The 26869-nt window shown below is 42.1% G+C and overlaps 3 protein-coding genes across 5 annotated transcripts; 2 read left to right on the top strand and 1 right to left on the bottom strand.

Moving 5' to 3' along the window:
- The first annotated feature begins 2848 nt into the window (after nucleotides 1-2848).
- Nucleotides 2849-6653, top strand: LOC114801733 (fetuin-B-like). Its single transcript, XM_028999997.1, has 7 exons — nucleotides 2849-3072; nucleotides 3148-3261; nucleotides 4633-4714; nucleotides 4795-4961; nucleotides 6000-6104; nucleotides 6207-6302; nucleotides 6384-6653. The coding sequence occupies exons 1-7, from the start codon at nucleotides 2881-2883 to the stop codon at nucleotides 6504-6506; spliced, it is 879 nt and encodes a 292-aa protein (XP_028855830.1). The 5' UTR covers nucleotides 2849-2880; the 3' UTR covers nucleotides 6507-6653.
- A 116-nt stretch (nucleotides 6654-6769) lies between these two features.
- Nucleotides 6770-20018, top strand: hps3 (HPS3 biogenesis of lysosomal organelles complex 2 subunit 1). 3 transcript variants are annotated; one of them, XM_028999962.1, is made up of 18 exons: nucleotides 6770-7338; nucleotides 7916-8431; nucleotides 8523-8694; nucleotides 9525-9607; nucleotides 9696-9879; nucleotides 9958-10039; nucleotides 10152-10306; nucleotides 10562-10663; nucleotides 12532-12640; nucleotides 12741-12925; nucleotides 15463-15640; nucleotides 15723-15956; nucleotides 16088-16273; nucleotides 16426-16620; nucleotides 17561-17668; nucleotides 17988-18194; nucleotides 18420-18510; nucleotides 19013-20018. In XM_028999962.1, exons 1-18 carry the CDS (start codon nucleotides 7107-7109, stop codon nucleotides 19138-19140), a joined length of 3147 nt encoding a protein of 1048 aa, XP_028855795.1. In that variant the 5' UTR covers nucleotides 6770-7106; the 3' UTR covers nucleotides 19141-20018. The 3 variants fall into 3 exon arrangements, with proteins under 3 accessions (XP_028855795.1, XP_028855796.1, XP_028855797.1); XM_028999963.1 differs by lacking the exon at nucleotides 10562-10663; XM_028999964.1 differs by lacking the exons at nucleotides 18420-18510; nucleotides 19013-20018 and having other exon boundaries at nucleotides 16426-16624; nucleotides 17988-18128.
- Nucleotides 19894-26259, bottom strand: cp (ceruloplasmin). The gene is made up of 20 exons (XM_028999961.1): nucleotides 26071-26259; nucleotides 25571-25815; nucleotides 25107-25319; nucleotides 24847-25020; nucleotides 24456-24710; nucleotides 24094-24259; nucleotides 23865-24004; nucleotides 23653-23793; nucleotides 23532-23576; nucleotides 22993-23207; nucleotides 22706-22856; nucleotides 22400-22612; nucleotides 22060-22267; nucleotides 21844-21983; nucleotides 21580-21708; nucleotides 21354-21460; nucleotides 20919-21138; nucleotides 20670-20809; nucleotides 20312-20471; nucleotides 19894-20220 (listed from the first exon to the last, which is right to left on the bottom strand). Exons 1-20 carry the CDS (start codon nucleotides 26226-26228, stop codon nucleotides 20192-20194), a joined length of 3249 nt encoding a protein of 1082 aa, XP_028855794.1. The 5' UTR covers nucleotides 26229-26259; the 3' UTR covers nucleotides 19894-20191.
- Between the last annotated feature and the right edge of the window lie 610 nt (nucleotides 26260-26869).

Below are 26869 nucleotides of genomic sequence, written 5' to 3'. Positions count from 1 at the left end.
AACAGTGACAGGGACACACCCAGTCTTAAGTGTCATGCTCAGTTTGGAGCAAAAAGCCTCAAACCTGATAATTGGGCATTAAAATATGTTTAAAGATTTATTAAAATGTATAATAATGTAAAAAATGTAAATCACCCCCTTGCTTTTGCTTCAACTTGTGGCTTCATCTTTTTGGCACCTACTGTCCAGCTCGTATTTTGCGTTTTCCAGTCCACCTTAGAAAATCGTGAATTTAAAATGGCAGTAGAGGCTACGGGCTAACATGAAGTGTTTTTAAACAAAATAATCACATTTTAGTAATGGACTCTCATACATTCTGACCACATGCCCACATTTTCCTACATATTGATTATTGCATATGTATGGAAGTATTAACGTGACTACAGTTTTTTTTTATTGTTTCAATTGTAATCACAGCTTCAATTGAAGATTCAATATTCAGTATAAAAGTCATAAATACAATCATTTTAAAAACATACATTTTTTTTCAACCATTGGATATTACAGCTTGAAAATACTGTATACAGAGTACCAGAATACTGATTTTTGTGGAATATTACTGTGGCATATGTCCTATGTGTCAATAGTGGCTTCCTTTTTTTCGTTTATACTGACTAGGACACACATCTTTTTGTGGATTTTTACTGTGGCACTTTTTATTTATCACTTCTGGTAGTTGCTGTTATTTTCTTTCAGATTCTTTCAGATGGGATGGTAGTAGCCTAGTGGGTAACACACTTGCCTATGAACCAGAAGAATACGGAGTCACAGGTTCAAATCCTACTTCCTACCATTGTGTCCCTGAGCAAGACACTTAACCCCAAGTTGCTCCAGGGGGGGATTGTCCCTGTAACTACTGATTGTAAGTCGCTCTGGATAAGAGCATCTGATCAATGCTGTAAATGTAAAATGTAAATGTAAATGTAGATAATTTAGGCCACAGCTCCTTTATTAAAATGTCTAGAGAATCTTTCAGGAGGAATTTGGGACTTTACTGTGGCATATTTAATAATAAGGATCCCTAGAATATGGCCTAAAAGTGAGTACAGGTTTTGAGAGAACGTTCATATTTATGGTTGTAGTAATTGTTTTACCCAAAAAATTACATATTACAAATAGAGGACAATTTCCTTTAACAATTTGTCAGTTTAACCAACAACTTGTTGAAAATCAAAAAAGGAAATATTTGCATTCAGGGTTAATTTAACTGTCTCTTTCACTTCATATAATTAATTTCTCCTATGGGTGTAATTAATTTATTATCAGGTCTAGTGGTACAGCCATTGATTGCTATCTGGCAGCTTCATTTCTTTCTGACTTCAAGACTCATTGATTCAGAGAGCACCTCCCCTCTTATAAACCATTACTAACAAAGAAAATATCTGTATTATTATTACTGTTGTTGTTTTAACGCCCAGCAAAATTCCTGCAATGTTACGCAAGCCCTAAATAAAGAATATTTGCAGAGGTCCACATGAGCCATGCTGAGTGGATACTTTAAACATTAGAGATCTATTGCTATGGTGTCCTTTTTCTGTACAACCTTACCTTTACTAAGTCATTTAGCACATGGTTAAGGTTTACAAGGATTCCGCCAAAATTATTTCAGGATCATTGATATTAGTCTCCTACGAGGCAGAGATTTGTTGCTATGGGAACCTCACATCAGGCATTTCCTTTTGTTCTTATAGTTTTAATGATATGTGAGATTGTTAATTAGAGATTCAGAGATTCTGATCTTTTCACGCAAAAACTCCCCTCAGCAAAACCCCTCAATTCAAATTGTCTCGCTACTGTTAACACCCACGGCGTCTGCAAAAAGCCTTGGAGTTTGGATTGATGACAAACTGAGTCTGAACCATCCTGTTGCTAGGATCTCCAGATTCTGCAGGTTCACTCTCTACAACATTCGCAAGATTCGGCCTTTTCTCTCGCAACAGGCTACGCAGCTCCTCGTCCAGGCAATGGTCTCTGTTCTCCTTTGTTGTCCCTGGCTGGTGGAACAACTTGTCCTGCTCCATTTGACTAGTCGAGACTACTACCACCTTTAAGAAGCAGTTGAAAAACTCACTTGTTTAAAAAGTATTTCAGACGAGTCTAACACTAACACACACACATACACTGCACAAAAATAAAATAAAAATAAATAAGTCTAGCACTTCATTCCCTAGCATGTTCTTTTCCTGACAAGTTAGGCCTTATCTGGGCTCTTAGTTTTGTAACTCAAAATCTATGAAAACCAAATGAGAATTGCTGGTGTCTTCCTCTTGTAAGTCGCTTTGGATAAAAGCGTCTTCCGAGTAAAGTAGAGTAAAATAAAGTAAAGGTAAGTAAAGTGGCCTTTAATGTTTTAATATGATCTTATTGGAGTGTGACGCTGCATCTGGAAGCATCTGGAAACCTACATTGTGCCACCATTTTTAATGAAGACATGGGTGTGTCAACCAAGACCTGTACATACAATAACCAGGGTAAAACGCCTTAAAAAAAGGCCTTTCTCAGACCCTTTCTCAGTCTGGAGAGACCTACAAAACATTACAAACGTCCCTTCCCAAGTGTCACTTGCTCAAGCCCAAAGACAAGGACAAAGATGACCATCAGAGAGGCATGGAGGAAACAAGTCTTAATTCACTATGGGGGCATTTTCCACGATGCTTTTTTCCTTCAGCTCCTCTCCTGCTAGACAGTTTAATAAGTTATCTGGGACATAACGAAGTATGCAGGACAGCATTTAGTTCTGTTTCTGCATATTGTTAGAATGCATTTGATTCCATCATCCAGTGCGGTGAATCACCGTGGAAATGAGCCACGCAGCGTGACGCAAGCCTGCGTTATAAAGCGGAGCCCGCGTGTCCCCAGGCGCCACTCCACGACGCGATCATGTCACCGCGGCCGCTGCTCTCGTCCTGCCTCCTCTGCCTGGCGCTGGCGACGGCGGGCGGCACCCCGGGGTGCCGGGACCGGCCCGTGGGGGAGACGGCGGAGGACGCGCTGCGCCAGCTCAACGCGGACCGGGACACGGGCTACGTCCTCGGGCTGCAGCAGATCCACGACGTGGGCGTGGAGCCGAGGGTGAGTCGAGTCGAGTCGAGTCGACTCGTATCGTAATAAACGCGCGACAGTAAAACGCGTGACTGCTGCTTCCAGGAGGGCGGTGGCAGTCTCTACAACCTGGTGCTCGACGTGTCAGAAACAGACTGCCATGTCGTCAGCAGGAAGAACTGGACGTCGTGTCGGATCAGATCATATTCAGACTTGCCAGTAAGTCCGTTCATTTCTTTCTTCCTTATTGGCAAAGGCCGGACTGTGCTGAATGGCAGCTTTATTATAGACCGGGTCATTAGGAAGGGACTGAGTGACAGCTGTCATTTCCAATTGGAATTTGGGGACACACTAAAACCCTCACTATTAAAATAGCCAAACAGGCTGTTTCAGACAGAAGCGTCTGATAAGTGTGTCCCTTTCCTAATCTGTAGCTTGCACAATGTTGATGGAAGTGCGTATGCGGTCAGAAAAGGCAAACGGGTTACGGGCAAAGGCCCGAAAGCAGGATGTTTGTCCCAAGTTAAAGTTCAAGTAAATGTGCAGAGTACAATATACCGAGCACGATTAAATTCTTATCCGAGACCCATCTCAAACGAGTCTAACACTAACACACACACATGCACACACACTCACACAAAAAAATAAAAAATTTCATCTAGCATTTAATTCGCTAGCATGAAATATTCTTCATAAGTTAGGCCTTATCAGGGCTCTTAGTTTTGTAACTCAAAATCTATGAAAACCGAAAGAGAATAGCTGGTGACTTGTAAGTCACTTTAGATAAAAGCATCTGCATTTACATTAACATTTACAGCATTTATCAGACGCCATTATCCAGAGCGACTAACAATCAGTAGTTACAGGGACAGTCCCCCCCCTGGAGACACTCAAGGTTAAGTGACTTTCTCAGGGACACAATGGTAGTAAGTGGGATTTGAACCTGGGTCTTCAGGTTCATAGGCGAGTGTGTTACCCACTAGGCTACTACCACCCTCGAGTAAAGTAAAGTAAAGTAAAGTAAAGTGGCCTTTAATGTTTTAATATGATCTGATTGGAGTGTGACGCTGAATCTGGAAGCATCTGGAAACCTACATTGTGCCACCATTTTTAATGAAGACATGGGTGTGTCAACCAAGACCTGAACAAAAAAAGACATAACACTTCTAGTAGGACACAGAAGACACACAAGACTCAATATCACGTTTGCTATGGTGTCAAAATGTTTTCTGAAACTCTTGTGAAAGGTGTTGAGGGGCGCTGACGGAGGCATTCTGTATGCAATCCAGTGGAAATGATGTCTCACTCCGATACAGCTCAAATTCAGCTTATCAGTCACGCCAGGTTAACGCAAGGTCAGAGGTTACAATGACTGCAGAGGGAAATTGCTGTGAGGGTCAAGTATGGGCCATAATTACTCGTGACGCTTCACTAACCTTATTGAGAAAATTCTATGATGAAATCAGTTCCTTTTATGCCTGAGCTGTCACTAATCTTGTCATGTCAAACCTCATAGCACAGCAGCCAATCCGAAATGAGGTTCAAAGTATATTGGAATGTCTAACCTCACCTTCGGTGATTTCTTGACAGGTACATGGACAGTGTGATGTATCAGTCCTTGTTCTGGACCACTTGGTTCAGCTTCAAAGCTACAACTGCAGCCTTCGCCCAGGTTTGACGGTTCGAAGTGTTCAACATTAACTGAATCCTTCTGCAAACGTCTCTTTTTTTATACAACATGTTGTCTTTCAGTCCCAGGAAAAGAGGTGCATATGATATGCCCAGATTGCGTATCTTCAGTAGCACTGAATGATTCGTCTGTGGTCGAGGGAGTGAAATTATCACTGGAAAAATTCAACAAGGAAAGCGAGCAACCAAAGGACTTTGTGCTGGTCAGCGTGACAAAAGCATCTATGCAGGTATGTTCTAAAAAAAACACAGTTTCTGTAAGGAAGTATAGACGTGCATGTCCGCTCAAGAGATTCCTGGAATCTTCAGATCTAAGAGAAATGTATTCTTATATTTGTAATAACCAAGGGGGACGGTAACAAGGTAAATGTAATTTGTTACTGTATCATTGTTCTAGCTGTACTTTACCTGTATTACCTGTATTTCCATTTCACGGTTACATTTTACTTAAAATACTCTACATAAGTAAAGTATATGCATTTTGCAAAACCTAGTAGCAATTACATAGATGTTTAAATGGAAGTCTTTTACTAGAGTAAAACTTATAAGTACTTTAACTCTAGTATGTGGTTTGTAGAGGTGGACAGTAAAGAAGTAAATGTCATTCACTACTGCAAATGTCATTTATTTATCTTTTTATGTATCTGCACTTTCTCTCTGGAGAAACTTTTTACTTTAACTCTACTTCAATTTCAAAGTAAAATATCATATTTTTTACTCCACTACATTATGCAAAGTCTGTTGTTCCTTTTTACTTATTAGTTATTACGTAGTGACATAACTGTTGTATAACTGTTTCAAATCTTATACCCTCCTTGGGTGACTTAATAACACATTATTTTTCACACTCCGACCTGAATCTGTCTCTGATGTTTTTGATCGCTTAATGTCATCGGGAATCTGCAACCGGGATTTATTTTCCAGAAATACCACAGACAACATTATCATAATCTGATTATCATAAAAAAAGGACAGAACTACAAGGCAACACAACTATACAGCAAGCATTTTTAACGGTCCTCTCGTGTTTAGTCACTGTGTTTCACCTGATGGAAGTTGTTAGCCTTCAATGTTTTGAGCATTTCTATTCATTTTATAAATCACTCTACTTTAACTTATGCTATTTCAATACATTTGAAGGCACCAGTGGTGGTTTGTGTCCACTTGTCCTCCAGTGATAACAATAATGAAGAATTTGCTGGCCAGATCATGTTCTTTGTGTGCTCTGCAAGTGAAGCAATTCTCGTTTTTTCCCTTCTCTCCCACAGTGGGTTATTGGCCCGGCCTTCTTTTATAATTTTATTATACGGGAGGCCGACTGTTTGGAGAGCACAACTAAGCTTGATTCCTGCAAAACAGACAAATCCAATGCAGTAAGTGCAGTTTATTGTGAGTTTTACAGACCTACATTTTCTCACCGCAGTGACTTTGTTTGACTGTGTGTTATGTTTTTCTTTTTACTTTCTTTTACCCAGCGCCTGGGGTATTGCTCTGGCTCACATATTTCAGATGAATTAAGGGAAAGGAAAAATCCAATTATTACTGTCCAATGTGAAATCTATGAATCAGTGGTAAGAATAAACAAATATTTGCATCACAAATTCAGACAACATGATGATAATGAGTTATTAGTGAATTATTCTGTGTAACAGGAGGTACGTAGCAGTCCGCCAGTCGGGACGGTGGTTACACTACCTCCATCGTCTGAGAAGACCTCAAGGCCTCCACCAGCTGCCCCAAACTGTCCTGGAGTGAAGCGTCCCATTCATTCATAAACTATGAAAAGAATGATGTCTAATTGAGTTAATGGCATGATGTCTAAATGAGTTAATGGCATGATGTCTAAACGACTTAATGGCTTGGTGGGACGTTGCCTGTGTGCAGAGCCCCAAAGCCATAGAAATAAATTGATTTTGTCTGCATTTTCTCTTTGTTTTTCTGATTTTATACCCGCTTCCCCCATTCACTCCCCCAGTGCACAGTGCTCCCCCGGAAGCCTTTCAGTTTTTTTTTACTTCATCAGAATGCATAACAATGAAGAATCCGATATAATATGATTCGTTGTTGTTGGTTTTCTGTTTGTTACTCATGTTGTGAAGCTGCATCGCGACGCTGAAAGTAGCCAATAAGAAGCCGACGTAGAGTAATTGACAGTAAAACCAGCCAATCAGCTGCGCCGGTATGAGGAAGTAAAGGAACCCTCAGCACGCTGAGATGTTTCGCTTTGTAAGAACATTTTGAAAATGCTTCGCGGTGAAGGTGGCGGCGCGTAGTCGCTTTTACAGCCTCGCACCGCCGCGCGTAGCAGGAAGCCGAACCGCCAGGAAACGACCATCACAAGACGGCCGGACATGTGACGTCGATCAGGCTCGGTGATGGTGCGACGGACCATGGTTCACGTCTACAACAGCCACCCGTTCGCGTCGCAGCAGATCGTGCCCACGGAGCAGGAGCCCGGGCTGGTGTGCTGCGGCGGCGACGCGCTGTTCGCCGTCTCCGCGGGGGGATGCAAGATCGAGGCGTACCAGCTGCGGGAGGAGGGCTGTCCCCTCATCTGCCGCTTCGCCACGATGGGCGCGGTGCGGAGCGTCGTGCACAGCCGAGTGGGTGGGTGCCGCGCGGGACGTCGTCCCGAACCCCGAACCCCGACCCCCGTGCCCACGTCGCTCGACAAAACGCTGAGGCGAAGCCGGAGCTCCACATTCTGGAAATGTTTCTTTATGCATCAATTTGCACTACATGTCACCTACTCGGTGGCACTTATGGAGCCATTTCGAAGAATCCAATGCGACAAACATATTTACAGTTTTTTTTTTGTGGCAGGAGAAAGTATGTTTGATGAGTCTCTTTTTTTTTTACCATCATGGCGGTTTTGCTCAAAAACTGCTTCATGAGATGCTCATTATGATTGAAATAATAGGAACATGTTCAGTGTAGAAGTCTTAACTGTCAAGAGTGTGAAATACTGCTCCCTGCTTTGGAGCATCACAAACCTTTTTGCCGTGTTTGTTATTTTTGATGTCCTGTGTCCTTCAGAGTCCTGTGTCTTCAGTTTCCCTCTTTCATGTAAAAAAATTCCCATAAATGAGTAGGTGCATCTAAGTTTACCCACTAGACTACTACCATATGTATCCAGACTTAAAAAATGTTTTTCTTCTTTTTCTTCTTTATTTTTTCTCACAAGGGGACTATCTTGTTACCATAGAGGAGAAAAACCAAGCCACGTACCTCCGGGCCTACACCAACTGGCGATACCAGGCAGCAGAGAAGACGCGCATTGGAGTCCGCCTGCTCGGGCACTTCCTGCGGAGCGCCTCCACGCTCCGTGGTGACCCAAAGGAGCAGATGGAGATCATTGAGATTCCCTTGTTTGAACTACCACAGTGCATGGCCTGTTGTCCCCTCACAGGCGACCTGCTGGTGGGCTGCTCCAAAAATCTGGTCCTCTTTAGCCTCCGTCAGCAGACATTGAGCGAGCACTTGTCTGTCCTGGACTTCGAGCGTTTCCTCATCTTGCATGTGCCCAGCTGGACTCCATCGCAGGTGGCTCTATGTGCGGGCTATGTTGCCCTGCAAGCAGAGCTGGAAGTTCTGGTGGTCAAGCTGGAGCACCTGCAGCCCAACCAAGAGCCTCAGGAGGGGCAAGGACATGCCCTCATACCCGAAGACATGGTCACGCTCGCAGACTGCCAGGACTCAGGTATCAGTGTAAAGTATATAAATACTTAACCAGCTATTACTAACACTTGCGTGCTACTCTTGTTAAATGTTTTCTGATATTCATTTCACAGAGGCAAAAGCAGAGGTGGGTCCCCAAGATGTGGACGACTTCATCATGTTCCCACGGCACCAGGAGATGCTGGGTGAACAGGCCAAGGCCTGCGGCGTGTCTGTGTCTCTGGAGTGGACTGGGCTGGAGAGTGAGACGCGCAAGGACATGGGAGTCACATATGTCTTGTACAGGTGCTGGTCCAGTTAGTTTGCTCGAGTGAGGTGATGTGACATGCGAACGGAGATGGAAATCGCTCACGGTTCTATGCCTCCATAAACCAGTGTTGTTGGTGGAGCCCTCACACGTTTTGCCACCATTAGTGACGTTCAACTTTGACCATCAAAATCTAACCTGTTCATCTTTGAGTCAAATGGAACATTTGCACCAACAACTGAGGCGTTCTTGAGATGTCAAAATGAAGAAAGAAAAATGTGATTGATTTGTCCTTGTGATAGATGGAACACAACCGATGTTGTGTGAGCAGTGGGCCACCATGAAGGTCGCCCGTGGACCAGTGCATGGGGACGGGGACTCGAGTGGCACCTTGACCGTTCGGGATTTAATCTTCCTGTTGCTAGGCCACCACTGGGAGAGCGAAAGCTGTACAGCCGGACAACACAATCACGTGCAGCATGGCTGTCGCCCAGTACAAAATAACACTAATTATAGCTCTTACAAGGCTTGCAATTAAAGATTTACATTTTACATTTATGGCATTTGGCAGAGAACCTTATCCAAAACCGACGTGCTTTCAAGTTACCATTAATGAAGCAGCTCTGGTTTAGTAGGACCCCAACTATGAATACAATCATTTTGTTTGCTTGGTCTTGGTATTTGCTTAGTTTTTCTTACCTTAATCAGACTATTAGAAAGTTACAAGTAGCCTTAAGTAAAGTCTTAAGCTGCCGTTTGCAAATACTCAGCAACTGTGCTGTTCTGACCTCGAGGGAAGTTGATATATTTCCGACTTGAAATAACCTGCCAACGAAATGCTTTGAATTCCTTTTTCTTTCGTTAATAGGCGATTTGCCCCAGATTTCTTCCAAGGCTGCAGCGTGGAAGACACCTGCCTGCATTCACTACAGCTGTACCCCATGTTTACCAGTGAGTGCGGAGAATTCCTGCTCCCCATTTCCCATTCACCCGATTGCCGGAGTGGCATTTCTCTTGAGCGCCAATCTGTGCTGTATAGGCCAGCAGGAGGGTGGCAAGGAGGAGCCAACCGAACCAGCGTGTGTGTTCTGCTTCTTCTCCTTGCCCAATATCGGCTACATGTACAGCCTCAAGAACGCGGTGGAGCTGATATCTGCCTACCAGTACCCAGAGAAGGCCCTGCAGGCGGTGCTCACTGCCCACTTCCTTCATGTCATCACCAAGTAAGCGTGCGCTCTCCTACGGTGTAGGAGATGCTTGCCTACGGTGTGGTTTACTCTCGTTGTGTTTTACTCTCACAGAACCACGCTGCAGTGTTTCTCCGTGCGGTGCAGTGCAGTAGCAGCGAGGGTGGAGGACCCTTACATTGATACCACCATGAAGGTGAGGCTGTGAAAATGCAGGCTGTCTCGTTCAGGAACTAGGCCGAGGCGGTCTGTAATGCTCTGGTACTACAGTATCCCTGAACGTTCTGGGTTCTCCGTGTTTATGCCAGGCCTGTCCTCCCTACGCCATGGAGGTGTGTGCCCTGCGCATCCAGCTCTTTATCGGGCTGAAGGCCCTCTGCCAGAACAGGAACCACATTGTCCTGCTGACGGCCGCCGACGTTGAGAGCAAAGAAGAGACTGAGAGGCCGGTCAGGAGATCACTGTAGGTCAACCTCTGAAGCTTCCGCATAATTGTGTTCAATTCGAAACCTTTTTTTTTTTTTATCATTTGCAGTAAATAATATAAGTTTCTGAGAAATGGTAAACAGTACATTCACAAGAATCGATTGTGTCATTGCAGCTTCTGGTGCCACAGACATGTACTGTAGTATGCTTGCAGTGTGCTCTGTGGGACATTTGGGCTCTTTCAGTGTACATGCCGGGTTATTGTAACTCCATGCTGTAACCTTTGTTTTAGTGAACCGAAAGATTTTAAAACCCTGACAGGGTTTTTCCAAGCGGTAGGTATAGAGCCATCCAGCAACACCACCCTGGAGAACCTCCTGTCCAGGTCCTTCCTGTAAGTCACTCAGTGGGAGCCCTCCAGGATTTGTCCCCTGCATGGCCCAAACCTTTGCTTAAAAACTAATCGCTAATTGCTCCCTTTCATGTTCCCATCATGGAGCAGAGGACATTGACAGCGAAGGAAGGGTAATAGGCTGGGATTCACACAAAACAAATGAAATAATAGTGCATTTATTTTCAGTATAGGGAGGCGAGTCAAACAACCAAACCCAAATAGTGCTACATACGGAGAGGAAGAACACAACACACACAGAAGGGGAGAAGCACAGATGACAACACCGAACAGAATGTCTCAACAGAGGCGTCCCTATATCTCTCCACTCCAATCTCCACTCTCGCCTCCTCTTCGAGCACTAGGCTTCCTTACGTGCCTCCTGTGGGCGGGTCACAAGGTGGCAGGGCAGAGTCAGCAATCAGAAAGCCCCTCCCCTCAGTCAGCCTAAAATGGAAACACACATACACACAACAGAAGAGAACATATCGAAAACACAAAGTATAGGGCTGGCGATGTAGTGACACAGTTTCAGTTGGGAAAGCCGAGGAGCATCACATGCTGTTTTCTTCCAAGCGACCCATGTTCCTGTCTGTACTAATCCAGTTGGGCGCGGGTGAGGGTCCCGACTCCGCCCACTGAAAGCACAATCACATGAGACTCATTTGAAGTCATGAGACACGAAAGCACAAAGAGAAATGAAGCAGCTCCGGTGCTGTCATGGCTGTGTATGCGTTTTTGTGTGTGCTTTTTAACTGTCTGTATTCCTGAAATAAGTGTATGTTACTCACCAAATTCCTGCCAGCGGCCACAAGCCCAAGACTAATGACCCGGCTACTAAGCCCTCTATTCGTACCCTGTTCGTAAAAGAGGGCTTTGTTTTCATTAAGTCTGACATTTAAGGGGAAAAAACAAATACATTTCCATAGAGAACATGGGAATATGATCTTTTAAAATTGTTCGCACAAAAATGCAATCATATTGGCATTTTTGTACTCTATTGTGTACTTTAATTAGAATATTACATAAATTACAATGTTACTGTTTTTAATGTAAAATGGGGTTTTAAATATGCTGTTTCATATTAAAACAAGCCAATACATTGCTGCATACAGCAGATATAATTTTGTGTCACTGTTCAAAAAGGGACATAGTGGATGTTTATGGTGATAGTTTAGTTTCAAAATCCCTGAATAAATATCACACTATTCACATATATTTCTTGACTCAGGAACAATAAACTGGAGAATTTGCGTTTATTTATTTTTATATATATATATATATATATATATATATATATATATATATATATATATATATATATATATATATATATATATATATATATATATATATATATATATATCATAATTAATTATATAATAATTAATTAAATAATATTTTAGTCATGATTCATTTCATGAAGGAATTTTTGCAATTCCTTCCAAGAGACCACAGCAGTGTGTGAAAGTAGCACAATGCTGTCAACATTAAATCACACACATTAAATCAGATGATTGGCTGCCTTTTTGAAGAAAAAAAAAAAAAAAAAAAGGAGGACCATCTGAAAAGATTAAAAAAAATCCACAAATAAATGTTCATAAATACATACCGTGGTTTGTACTGTAAATTCAGGTTTATTGCTTTGCGGATAAATTAACTGCAATGACATTTTTGCATTTTTATATATATATATATTTTTTTTTTGGTGTCAACAAATGCATTTGTTAAATTTGTTCATGAAATTTAAAACTAAACTGTCCCCATAAATGTTCAGTCCCCAAATAATTAATCAGGATTTGCATTATTGACAGTGTAGTGCTTTGGTTGGTCAGGTGCTGAATGTCTTTCTTTGCTCCCTGTCATGGCAGCTCCAGGAAGGCCTCATTTGTCAAACCCAAAGAGCCCAGCGAGAAAAGCCATGGCTGGAACCTCTACGTGGTGAACACCATGCCCACCCTCACGCTTTATGGGGAAATGGTAGTGTATCAGCCACACAGAAAGCCATCATATTTGTGTTAGTATCTGACCAACGATATACATATAGAACTTAATTTCTTCTCTGCTGTGCGTGTGACAGGTTGAGTACAGTAAAAAGTACGCTCTGTCAGACCCGTTCTCCTTGAGCTGTGTTCACCTTTTGAGTGAAGCCCACCTGCTGCTGCGGGCATCGTTGCTGGACCCCGACCTTGACCCAACAGAGAGGTCCCTCATCCAGCAGGCCTTCAGAGAGAGCTGCGCCCAACTTGGGGACTGCTTCAGCCGGTCAGCACTGCTCCTGTATTCTTTACCAGTCCTTAGGCTTCAAAACGCAGCGGAGTAAATAAATTAATTCTGATTTTATTAGTACAGTGTATTTCAGCTACAAACAAAACAGCAAATGCTGTTCAAGATTCTGATTCAAAGTGTATACACAGTATACAGTGTTTTTAAATGCTGTTTCACACAGACCTACTATAGTGCATTTATAAAAATAAAAAAAGATTGCACATAATTACACTCACATTTACATTTACAGCATTTATGAGACGCCCTTATCCAGAGCGACTTACAATCAGTATTTACACCCCCTCCCCCCTCCACTTCTCTCTCATCTGAAGACTTTGCTACCTTCTTCACAGAAAAGGTGGCTGACATTAGCAAACAATTCTCACCACCTAACCCCAGACCCCGTCCTGCTGTTACCTCTGAAAACAGGAATCTGTCTTCCTTTACTCCCCTCTCTGAATCAGACGTGTCTAAATTTCTCCAGTCTAGTCACCCTGGATCCAATCCCCTCACACCTCCTTCAGTCCATACAGCCCACCATATTATCTGGTCTGACACATGTCTTAAACTCCTCACTCACAACAGGAACATTCCCCACTGCTTTCAAACAGGCTGTCATTACTCCCCTGCTCAAAAAACCCACATTAAACCCATCTCTACTGGATAGCTACCGCCCAGTCTCCAACCTTCCTTTTCTTTCAAAAATTCTTGAAAGAGCAGTCCTGGCTCAACTTTCCTCATTTCTCCACAAACATGATCTTCTTGACCCTTTTCAGTCTGGTTTCAGGAAAGGGCATTCTACTGAAACCTCCCTCCTGGCAATGATGGACGACCTTCGTGCTGCAAGAGCTGCCCGCAGATCATCAGTCCTTGTCCTACTTGATCTATCTGCTGCCTTCAATACAGTTAACCACGAAATTCTTCTCACCACACTCTCTGATTTAGGAGTCACAGGAACCGTACTAGATTGGTTCACCTCTTACCTTTACGACAGGTATCGTGGGGAGGTGAGACATCTGTCCTCTCTAGGGTAACCACAGGGATTCCACAAGGCTCTGTCCTTGGCCCCCTTCTATTCTCAATATACACTCGCTCACTTGGTCACATCATCCAATCACATGGCTTCTCCTATCACTCTTATGCTGATGACACCCAGCTCTATATGTCATTCCCCCCAGAAGATGCCACTATAGCGACAAAAATTTCGGCCTGCCTCTCAGACATATCGGCATGGATGTCTGAGCGACACCTCCAACTCAACCTATCCAAAACCGAGATTCTGATCTTTCCGGGCAACAATTCTCCTCAGCAAAACCTTTCAATTCAAATTGGATCGCTATTGTTAACACCCACGGCATCTGCAAAAAGCCTTGGAGTTTGGATAGATAACAAACTGAGTTTGAACCATCATGTTGCTGCGATCTCCAGATCCTGCAGGTTCACTCTCTACAACATTCGCAAGATTCGGCCTTTTCTCTCACAACAGGCTACGCAGCTCCTCGTCCAGGCAATGGTCATCTCCAAACTCGACTATTGTAACTCTCTCCTGGCTGGAGCCTCTGCAGTCACCATAAAACCACTCCAGATGATCCAAAATATGGCAGCTCGTCTCATTTTCAATCAGCCAAAATACACCCATGTTACACCTCTTCTTACCTCCCTCCACTGGCTCCCGGTAGCTGCTCGCATTGAGTTCAAATCCTTGATGCTTGCCTACAGGGCTGTAAATGGAACTGCGCCCTCCTACATCAACACACTACTACCTAGCTACACTCCTGCACGCTCTCTCAGATCGGCAAATGAAAGGAGACTAAAAATTCCTTCTTCACGGGGTCTCCGATTCCAATCATGTCTGTTCTCCGTTGTTGTCCCTGGCTGGTGGAACAACCTGCCCTCCTCCACACGACTAGCCGAGACTATCACCACTTTTAAGAAGAAGGTGAAAACCCTCTTATTCCAAAAATATTACAGACAAATCTAACACTTACACAAGCACATGCGTACACATTGAATAAACAAATACAAAATGTATAAATACATTATAATTTTTCTTAGTCTAGCACCTAACAATCTCTGAGCATGCTCTTCAATGACAAGTCTAAGCCTTATCAGGGCTCTTAGTTTGTAAACTCGATATTCTATAGAAATCGAACGAGAATTGCTGGTGTCTTCCTATTGTAAGTCGCTTTGGATAAAAGCGTCTGCTAAATAAAGTAAAGTAAAGTAAAGTATTAAAAAAAACTAAAAATCTCTGTACACTAAACATGATCAACACCAGACAAGATGCTTCAAAGTGGCTGTGCATTGGTTCAAGATTTTTCAGGAGAAACCGATGAGACAATACAAATGTGCTAAATTGGCAGATTTATTGTGAAATGTCAAGTTGTTTAGGGTGAAAATGAAGTGTTTGAGTTTAACAGTCTTTTAGTGAGAGCATCACTCCAGTAAGACCAGTCAGCTAAATTGATCTCCTGTTGATTGGTTGGTTGAATTTTCCTATGCAATACTGAATTTATTTTTTTCTTTCACTTCAGCTTGGATAAGAGGGACTGCCACCTAGCACTTCCATATTACAAAATGTCCGGCCTGTCCGTTACAGAGGTCATTGAGAGGAATAAGCCTGCCACCGACTCAGCCCTGGAATATGGGAAAGGGTTCATCTTCTTCCTGAAACACTCCCTGTATGAGGAGAGCATGGAGGAGCTCAGTGAAGTCAGTGCTTCTAAATATTCTCTTTTTTTTTTTTTTGTGGTGTCCATTTTCACCATGAAATCTGAAAAGCTTCTGCTCACAGGAAACAGCCGACACAGTCCTGAACATCTTCAGCATGGCCGAGCCGGCACAGCTGCCGCACGTGGTCTGCAGCCCCTTCATGCAAAACGCCAACCCAGCCTTCGCCCTGACACACCTGGGACGGCTGGAGGCCTCCAGCGCTCCCTCCGTAACCCTCACCCTGACCAAGGCGGCCCTGGCGCTGCGAATTGGCAACATGGATCTCTACAAGCAACAGATGGACCGCCACGCAGAGGTGTAGACATCAGTTCTGAATGTATTTGTAAAGGATAGAAAAAAATGGTTAATCTGAGCAAAATGGCAGTGTGGTTAAGTGTGGTACTGGGCTACAGTTACCATATAATCCTTTTGTCCTCATCCTCGCAGATGCTGCAGGTTTATGGCTTCATTGAGGAGCCCAAACTGCTTTTGCAGGGCAGGGGTAAAGATGTGGTGCCCACTGCCCTGGCATGGTACCTCAGGGACACACAGGATGGCCTGCTGGTGGCAGCCACCGTTGCACTGCATGAGAACAACAAGGTGAAGCTGGACGAAGCTGATCTCTTCTTCCAGGTGAGACCCAAGATCTGAATTTACACTCATTTGAATCATTATAATCCAGTACAACATTGTCATGCTGCATGGGTGTCATAAATCCCTGTGTGTGTGTGTGTGTGTGTGTGTGTGTGTGTGTGTGTGTGTGTGTGTGTGTGTGTGTGTGTTAGGAGCTTTGTAAGGATGGCAGGGAGCCTAAGGGCTGCCCCCAGCTGCTGGTTGACTTCTGGGAGTCTCTGCTGGTGGCCTCGTCTCAGGACACTGTCATCCAGGAGCTGCTGTTCCGTCTCACTTCTGTCTACATCGACCGCATCACCCACCAGGACCATTTGGGCATGAAGTCACTCAAAACAGCAGAAGATTTGGTAGGAAAGTCAGAGCATCTTATGTTAAAACATCTTATTTCATTTGCTGGTAGCCTGGTGAATTGCCAGTTTGTCAGAACTTTCACCTCATCATATGGAGTCCTACGAGCACCAAAATTACATACATAAATAATTAAATAATACAATGTGTCATGAGTTATTTAAAAATGGGAAATAAAAAACCTATTCATTAACTGTGACCTATTTAAATATTTTAGAATTTATTTAATTTGGCCACATTCAGTACATCATGAATTACTTCTATCTGTCAGTACAACCCATCAAAGTAAGTGAACGCTTACCAATCCTTTCCAGCATGGCGCTACCATTCATGAGTGCTACCTGCCAAATTAAGTACAACTAGATCAATAAATTCCTCCGCTTTCCCCGCTACATTTTCATGTACAGCATCCCCTGCCATTATGTAGTATACTAATCCTAGCATGTCCCTTACCAGCTCTACTGGAAAATGACCATGAATGGTAGCGCTTCAGACCAAACCAATCATCTGTACAAGATCAGGCTAGATCAGCATTAGTCCTGCCATCTTACTTTGATTGGTCAGACTGACCGATGCATTGAATTAAAGATTAAATCAGTTGTGGCATATTTCAATATAACAAATTTTATCAAACAATTAATTAATTTGTTTTCATTTTCAACTGTTAGAATTAATGTCAAATATATTTTTTTATTTTAAATAATTTGTAACTATTTTTTATTATTGAATGTATTAATTTGTATTAATTGTATTTTTAATGTGTTTATCAATTTAATTTTGGCACTCCTAGCCCTCCATATATTTGTCACTACTTCCATCAGTATATATTTTATTTTTGTTAAATGTCAAAATATAACAGAATCACTTGAATGTCAAGTTTATTCTTTAGGCTATTGCTAAACGCTTTATTCCATTATTTTTGTTTATTTTTTCTTTTAGATCAATTCCTGCTCCCATTATGGGGTGCTGTACCCCTGGTTGAGTATTCTGACCCCAGTTCAGTTTAACATCACCCAGGATCACCAGGAAGACCTGCAGAAGCTACAGGTGAGTATGATGTCAGATCAGGTCAACCAGATTCTTAATTAATTATAAATTACCATTTAAAGTCTTTTTGTACTTTTTAGTGCTTTCACATTGAGCAAAGTAAAACATTTAGCAAAAATTGTTACGTTAAAATGCATTCCATTTGTTTTTAAATCTTTATTTACATTATTAATGCAAAAAAAGTAAAGTGTAAATATTCTCAGGTTTCCTCTCCTGCTTATGATTAGACTGAATGTATATCACGTTTTATAATTTTCCAATTCGGCAAAGACATTTGCTACTGTAAATCTAAAATGACCGCTGTCATTTCTGTTTGTAGTCTCTCCTGTGTGGTCCCACCTTGGATGTTTCGTCCATCCTACCACTCCTTGAGCAGCTGTCGGACGCGGACGATGCCGGATTGAGTGTACACGTGCTCTGCGCCACCAAGCTGGGTCACCACGAGAGCTCCATCGAGCAACTGCTGGACCGCTGCCCACAGGCCATCATCCCGTTTGCCAACCACGAGCTTCAGAATGATAAAATGGTACCTGTTGAGTGGATCCTGGTTTGCTGCACATTCTGAATCAGAGTCAAGTTAGCTATTTTACAAATATTTGGCTTTTGCATACAGCACAGTGCGTATAACACTCATACGTATGAGTGTTATACATATGTTTCATTCATATGTTTGAAGACACAGTTATTGAAGGCACAGATATTGTGCACTTCCATACCAACATGAGTGTCTTGTGGTTGCTATTGATTTCAGCCTCTGTGGTGGCAGAAGCTTTTTCCTGAGCTCTGTAAGAGAACCAGAGCAGCCGAAGGGGAGAACACTGTTCTGCTGTCGGCTCTAAAAGGTACACACAGCCACTCAACCTTTATATTGTTGTGATGAATTAATGATCCCACATTTACATTTATGGCATTTTTCAGATGCCCTTATCCCTAGCGACTTACAGTCAGTAGTGACAGAGACAGTCCCCCCTGGAGACACTCAGGGTTAGGTGGCTGAGGGACACAATGGTAGTAAGTGGGGTTTGAACCTGTGACTTTGTGATCTTCTGGTTCATAGTGTCTTACCTAGGCTATTTTCACCTTTGCAACATTTATATGCATAATCTATATTTTTCCAAAATTGTGGTATTGGTGCCAAAATAATTTTTAAATCAATGCTTTTAATCAAATTTGGTGTGTCAGCCCATAATATTATTTAAATGAAAAACAGAGATGTAGTGAAAGCTGTAGATGTGCACAGGGAAGGTTGATTTCTATAAACTCTTCTATAAGCTCTTGGTTTAATTTTTTGGTTTATATGTGTATCTTTGTGTACATATAGTTCTGTTTCTGTTGAAACCATAGAGACTCTTGTCGTGGTCGCCATGGAGTTGAACCCGCTGGAGTTTCTGGACCTGTTGCCGGACGACGGCACAGCACATTTCTTTCTCCCTCATTTGCTGGAGTGCAGCCAGAGAAACCTCATGATCTGAGATGACACAACTTCCTGGGACTGCAGCTGGACAAGCCTTCTTTATGCACAGGACAACTGCTGAATGTCGAGCCTTAATTTTAAAACACTAAGCCTTTAGACAATCAAACTGTAAACTGGAAAAGTGCTTGTTCCGTGATTCCGTATGGCATCCTTATCCTTAAACAATAGAATAATCCCAGAAGTCCCCGAGGTCCATTTTACCCCTGAGGCCGCCTTTATCTCTAGGGTCTAGGGTTAAAGCACAACTTTACTGACAAATGCATGTTTTAACTAATTTTATCCCTTTGAACTTTTTATATTTTTAAATATATATATTATTTAGTATAAATATGACTGTATACTTTTATTAAACTGTTGTTTAATGTCGCAGTAATTAAATCCTAAATAAATCATAGTAAAGCTTACTGATATAAATGACACTTAACATTGAGGTCCTTCTGGTAATTAGTTGGTCATCATAGTTCAAACCAGAACATAATTTCATGGCTTCTTATTTGATCAGTGGCTTTACATATCTTGTGCCCGTAGGAGAGGCAGGCCTCTGGGGTGACATGGACACCACAGGCCAGAATTCAGCAAATCTCAAAAACTCACATACAGCCACCAAAGTTGTGTTTCACAATGACAAATGACACTTTCCCTTTTTCGCTAGGCTTAATCCATTAACAGGAAACTGACCCTGTATCACAGCTGTGTGTGTTACTGATAAGAACGTGTTGCATGACAAGCAAAGCTTATGAATGATACTAAATTAGTAGTGAATCAGCAAGTGCTGAATTTTGTTTTTAATTGAGCCAAGAGTGATATCCTCATAAATTGTGTTGTACACTGTGAAGCCTTTTGCTTAGACTACTCCGATTAAAAGCATAAAACACACATTCCTGGTCAGTCATCATTCCATACTTGTTGTATACAGTATTATCTCGTGCACAATGGCTAGGAGGGGCTGAAATTGTGACTTGATGATCGTGGGGGTTTGGCGTTTACAAGATTAAACTGACTGCTTTTGTTGTGTTACAGACATGCCATCCCTTTCTATTCTTTCTGTTTCAGCGTCCGAATATTCCCTTTTTCTTTTCTGAAGAAAGGAAAAGAAAGCGTCAGAGAAGCATCTATTTTTCATAGAACATTTGAAATGTATCATAAATGACCTCAGTGGCCAGACTTACCCTTTTCTTTTACAGTGTAGGTGGTCTCCATGCCTGCCTTGATGTGGTCTGTGACGTGGCAGTGCAGGAACCAGGTTCCTGGGTATTGTGGGCGCATGTCCACTGTCTGGAAGGTGCCGGGGAACAGTTCAAAGACATCGGCACGGTGCTTCCCGCTTATCTGTAATGAAGGACAACAGGCCTTTTATAAATTGCATGAATGTGTGTCTGTGTGTGTACACTGTGCTGCTTGCTTTCTGCTATCAGCATGTTGATTCTTATCAATATATATATATATATATATAAAATATTTCTAATTCAGTATTCAGTATAGAGATTTCTTTATTCTTATTATTATGGGAAAGCAAGGGCCTTTTACCTTGTAATCAAAGCTGTGCCCGTGGAAATGTGCTGTGTGAACATCCACTTCATTTCCCATGCCCATCAGGTACCAGTAGACTTTGTCTCCCACCTCCATGTCCAGTCCCTTTAGATTCCCATACACCAGTCCATTTATCGCTGCGGTCAGCATACAGATTTCACAATGTGATCAATTTAGTCCCATATCCTGCCAAGCAATTCATATGAAATAAGAATAACAAAATGTTATTGTGTGTATGACACTCACCGTGCATTTTGTTGCTCTCAATAAACTCTTCACTCTCTTTCAGGTTTTTGCTTGGGTTTCTGATGTAGGTTTTAATATTGTCTTCCAGATACCAAGACTCGTTCTCGTCAAACACCAAAAAGAGCAGAGCAAACTCCTCAATCTCCTTCTTTAGGTTCAGTGCCCTTGCCCAGCTCCTCCTGCAAATGACCAATGGCCCAATCAAGCCACTGAACAAATCCTACAGAAAAGTACACGTTTCTATCAATCATTTTCAATACAGTAACCCAAGAACAAGAAAGCTGCAACGTGTAATGATTTCCTTCTATTAACTTTAATATGATACCTTCATCAAATGTTAATTCATTTAATGAAATCATCTCGGTCCAGCAGTGATGCATGATGCTTGATCAATACTTCAAACCTGGAGCTCAGTCTTTACTGTGTGAGTCTCACCTTATTTACATCCACTGAGGAGTAATAGGCTCCAACACTGCACTCTTCCTGCTCCTCCGTGGGCCCTGCATTCTTGGTTATGTACCAAGTGTATGTCTGGGTTTCACCTAAACAAAATACTCAAAAGACTTTTTACATAGCAAGGACCCCCCAAAACGAGTCAGTGAATGTTAAACACCCCTGAAATGGCGCTGACTGCCAAACGGTTCAATGCATCATTTTATACCTGGTTTTGTTTCTAAAATCTCAGATTTCTCTGTCTTCACTCCATGGGCATGGATAGAATATGGTCTGCTCGCCATGTTTTTGAAGACCACTTTCACCTTGTCCCCAATCTTTGCATGAATCATTGGGCCTTGATGAGGATGGGAGAAAAAAACGGTCTTCAGTTTATTTGGGGCCTAGTAAAAGGGGCCTAACAACACAATTACTTTTATATTTTTGGCAATAAATAAATAACAATAAAAAAGAAAGCATTTTAGTTAGTTACCCATTATGCCTAAATGCTCCTCATCTGGAGCTCTCTGCTTCTCTTTGGTAAACTTTTCATCTGTGTATTCCCTGTACACAACTTTCTTGTATTTGGAACCGATGAGTCCACTATTCTGACTGAGGAAGGTGTTGCCTGGACTGGAAGAGTGAGCTGCAATCAGTAATCAGCAACCCTGGGAAAAACATCGATTCTCTGGGTTCTGCCTGTGGGTACCTGTTTTGAAGGCCATGGTACATCTCAGCCTCCCAGGTCCGAGTTGGGGAGTAGTCCCACTCCACCTCCACCGCGGCTATGTAGTACTTTTTCTGGTGGAGCATGATCTCAGACTGGCCGCTCCAAAATCGGCACTTCTCTACAGTGTAATTGGCTCTCATCCCGGCAGCATAATGGTCTGTGGTCTTACAAACCACTTCAAAGTTCCCTTTAATCATCAGACACACTGATTGTTGAATGCATTCATACATTCAAGCCTTGTTCAAAGTGTCAAATGGAACAAAAGTTACAGGGTAGCTTTAATGAACCAGGATAAACAGTGACAAACTTGACTAATCACCCATGCTGTCTGGCTCCATCACAACTGTTTCCGAGATGTGAGGGAAAAGGTTGAGAACATCTCTCCTGGTGCTCTTGTAGAGGAACCTGTTGCCCTCAAAGTAAATGCCATGGATATCCAGTGAAGAACCAAGCCCATACAGATGCCATGAAACCTTGTCATTTTTGCACATGCTCAGTCCTGGGAGGTTTCCATAAAGGAATCCATTCATGGCTATGGAAGCAAGAATATTTTTTAATGGATAACTGTGTACTAATAACTTAATGGTTCAATTTAAGTGCTTGGGTATGGTTTAATGTTACTAACCATGCATTTTGTTGGACTCCTGGAAGTCTTCATCATCTTTTTTCACAGTACTCGGAGACTTTGTAAACTTCTTGATGTTGTCATCCAAGTACCAGCTTAAATTTTCATCAAAAATGGTAGCCAGCAGATGAAACTCCTTATTGACATTTTTCTATAATAAAAAATACATTCTTCAGACTCATACCATTAAAAAGTAAACATATCTTAAATATGTAACAATTCCATACATGCCTTGAACAAATTGTAATCACATTTCCGCATTTTTTATTTTACTTTTTACATTTTACCTGCTTCCCTGATTTTAAGGTTTTGGGCTTGCAGACCAGCAGAGGCCCAACAAGTCCTGAGTTGGTGTCCCTGGCCGGGTCCACAGCAGAGTAATACAGGTGATTAATACAGTCTGGGTCATCGGCCGTGGGTCCAGCGCCTTTTGGAATCACCCAAGTGTATGTGTAGGTGCTACCAGGGCGAACCAGTGAAGCAGGCGGTGGGGTCACCAGCCCTGGAGAGGCAGGTCATACACCCCGAATGTTAGAATGGCAAATGCTATCATCTTATAAATATTATCATTGTGTGCTAAATTGTGGAAAATGTGAGATGGGTACATTTCAAACCCGCCTGATCATTGCGTAATTCAAGACTTTTAATCTGCATGAACTCTGGACCTGTCTTTGTTTGTTTTGAGCCTTTGAGTCCCAAATTTTCCAAGGTCTTATCACGAACAACCCCGTAAACCTGCATGTGGTTAAGCAATCCTGAAAATCCTCGTAACTTGATGCACGTCATTCCGACAAAAATCCCAGAACATGAATAAATATGTGCTTACTCGGCAACTTCTTTATTTCCCGCAGTTTCTTGGCCGTGTAGGATTCTGTATTGACAGAGAACACTGCATTAATGATTTGTCTGACTTTAACATTCAAATTATTCAAATAAGTCATGTGTACCTTCCAAGACATTATGATAGAGGGTTCCCTCCTCTTGAATTTCATATTGGACCCCATGTGGTTGCATGGTGTAGGGTCGTGTGGCCTTGTTCTTAAACGTCACCCTAATGGTGTCCTCTTCTTCTGCTCTAATCACTGGGCCTAAGGAAACAACTCATGTTTGGTCGTATCTCTACTGTATCTCTAGCTAAAGTTCAAGCTTGAGGGTCTACCTAGGATTCCTAAATGTTGCTCTTCAGAAGTTCTCTCCTTGGGCTTGGTGAAGGTGTCATCTGTGTACTCCACATATTTTGCTTTCTTGTATTTCCCCCCGATGCGGTTATTACTATTCTCAAAGAAGGTCTTGGCGTCCCTGTGTGTCAGGGATGAAAAGCCCAAATTAAGCTAATTGGTTCTCATTACTTCTTTGAAACGAACAGAAGCACAGACTGGACTACTTACTCATCAGTTGTCAGTGGGACACCCGAGTAAAGGTTCATCTGTGTTGGTCCATAGTCCCAGTCCACCTCTTCAGCTGCTATGTAGTACTGCCTTGTCTCACCATGTGGCCGGGGCTTGTGAACCTCAGGGAAGCATTTCTTAATTTCAAGAATTGCTTGCATTCCAGCTAAAAAATGTTAAAAATACAAAGATGATCAAACCTACACATAATTCTTTCATTCCAGGGTGACAAAATAAATGCAGTTATTGAACATTAAAAATGTCTAATGTTTAAAGTGTTAAAGCACTAATCCACTAATCTAATCCACTTTTCAGATTGGTTAAAATATCGATCATGTATAAAATATAAAAGGAAACATTACCATGCACATAATTTGTGTTCTCACAACTGATCAGCCACTGTCCTGGTTTGTCAGCCTCCATATCCACATTTACAAAGGATGCCGGGAAAAGGCTGACTGTGTCCACATGGTGGCGACGGTCAGTCAATATCTGTCCATGGAAGTGGATTGAGTGGATGTCTGCTTCATTTCCAATGCTGAACAGGTGCCACTGGATCTTATTGCCCACGCATACACCGAGGTCAGGCAGATTTCCATACATATAGCCATTGATTGCTGGAAAACAATGTATTCACATTGAACCTAGACATTTCTGGCATAAAATTAGACAATCATAGCTGATATATCAATGATTGCATGAATTTGTCAGTTTTTGACCTCTCACATATACAAATATACATTCAGTGCTCACAAGGCATTCTGTTGCTTTCCACAAAGCTTTCATCTGCCTTGTCCACTCTGGTAGGAGCTGTGCAGTAAGTCTTGATGTTCTCTTCAAGGTACCAGCTCAAGTTTTCATCAGACACTGTGAACATCAGGGCATACAGGTAATCTGCACTCTTATCACCATAGACGTCCATCGTGCCTAGAACATTGATAAAAAAAAACAACTCTTCAGTACATTCCTTTTTGAAAACATTTTTAAATTACATTGAAGTACTTGGCACATACCCTTTTTACAAATAATGAGTGGCCCAATCAGACCAGATGAAATGTCATTAATAGCGTTGACATGTGAGTGGTACACTCGAGTCAGGCAGTTTGTATCATCTTTATTAGGGGCATGGGAAGGGTCAAGGATCCAAGTGTAGGTGAAGGTCTTTCCAGGGTCCACAGCATCTCCTATTTTCTCATTTGGGGTTGTGTTGTCTGGGTATAAAGCACCTGGAAAATGACCAAATGAAATCTTAACCACCACAAAGTCATAGTACTACACATAGATCTGGACACTGTATTCTCAAGCATCATATTTAACACCTCAATAGCTGCAGAGTGACTTTGAAATATGTGAATATTAATCACTATGGATTTAAATACACGTATATCAGATACACAGGTGAATAAAATAATTGATTCATGTGAATATTCCATTGATTTATATGAACCAGAAAAAAAAGCTAAGAACATATGAAGACCTTCATTAGTCTTGTTGTAATGGAAGCCATGGGGGTGGATGGAGTATTTGCGACTGGCCATGTTCTTCAGATGCACGTACACAACATCATCCTCCTCGGCACAAATCACAGGCCCCAGGAAGCCCAGCCACTTCAGTTTTTCTATCTCTTTCTGATAAGAAGCATCTGTGTACTGGACATACACAGCCTTTTTGTATGTGCGCCCAATCCGATTTTCTCCTCTCTCCAGGAGCATTCTTGCATGTCTGAGAAACAGAGAGAAACCATGAAGCTTGTTCCGAAAGACATTTGACATTTTTCATATGCTCCTTGAATTATTCTATGCATATTTTTTATCTTCTGTTGAGATAAAATATGAGATAAACTGTAGGATTTGCTAAATTCCATTTTTCTGATGTTTAAAAGCAACAGTTCTATTGTACTATGTCTATGTAATGGACTGCTGAATGCTCATGGATATATAATTAAAGGAAAAATCGATAAAGCATTCATAAACTTACTCATCATCCTTGATAGTTCTGTTATGAATCTGGTTAATTCCACTGGGAGCATAATCCCACTGAATCTCTTTAATTCCTATGAAATAATCCCTTCTGGCACAGGTCACAGTTCCTGCAGCACAAAGCCCCAGAAACAAGGTCCACTCCAGGCTCCCCATTCTGGCATACCCCTCCGTGTGCCTCACCTGGGGCTACATGGCTTTTATAGATGGACCAGCTGAGTCTAAAGGGCCAACCTCAGACAGCCAATGGCTGTAGGGATGCCTGACAAACAGATAGTTCACAGCGGGGAAAATACTGAGCCTGCAGTACTGGACAAACATTTGACCCCAACATTCACTGAGCGGCTCCATTGCCTAAACCAGAGATGTTTTGCAATCCTATGTGCAGTAATACTTCCAACAGGCACACAGCTGTCTGTAACCCAATACTTGTCTGGATTACGTTAATAACACACAAACGACGTCCTCCACAGTATAAAGTGTAAAATCTAGTAGACTGGAATGCAAATGTTTATTTAAACAGCAAAATCTTAAAAAGATGCCTAACAATAAATAAACATAAAGACGACACATTTCTCAATACATTGGTTTACCAAGGATTTACCATGGACAGTGAACATTTCTTTGGTAGAAGGAAGAAAGGATTCAAAGAAATATTTCTGGATGCACAGATCACTCCATCTAGGGGACAAAAGGATGGCATCTACCACAACATAAGGCTTTCAACCATACATAAAATCTAAATCTCAAGAGGTGCAAGCTGATGGATTTACCATAGTCCCCACAATCCCCAGACC

The sequence above is a fragment of the Denticeps clupeoides genome, chromosome 13, assembly GCF_900700375.1.
Source record: "Denticeps clupeoides chromosome 13, fDenClu1.1, whole genome shotgun sequence".
NCBI lineage: Eukaryota > Metazoa > Chordata > Actinopteri > Clupeiformes > Denticipitidae > Denticeps > Denticeps clupeoides.
Note: the sequence above shows the minus strand (reverse complement) of the source record. Positions and strands in the feature narration are given on the sequence as shown.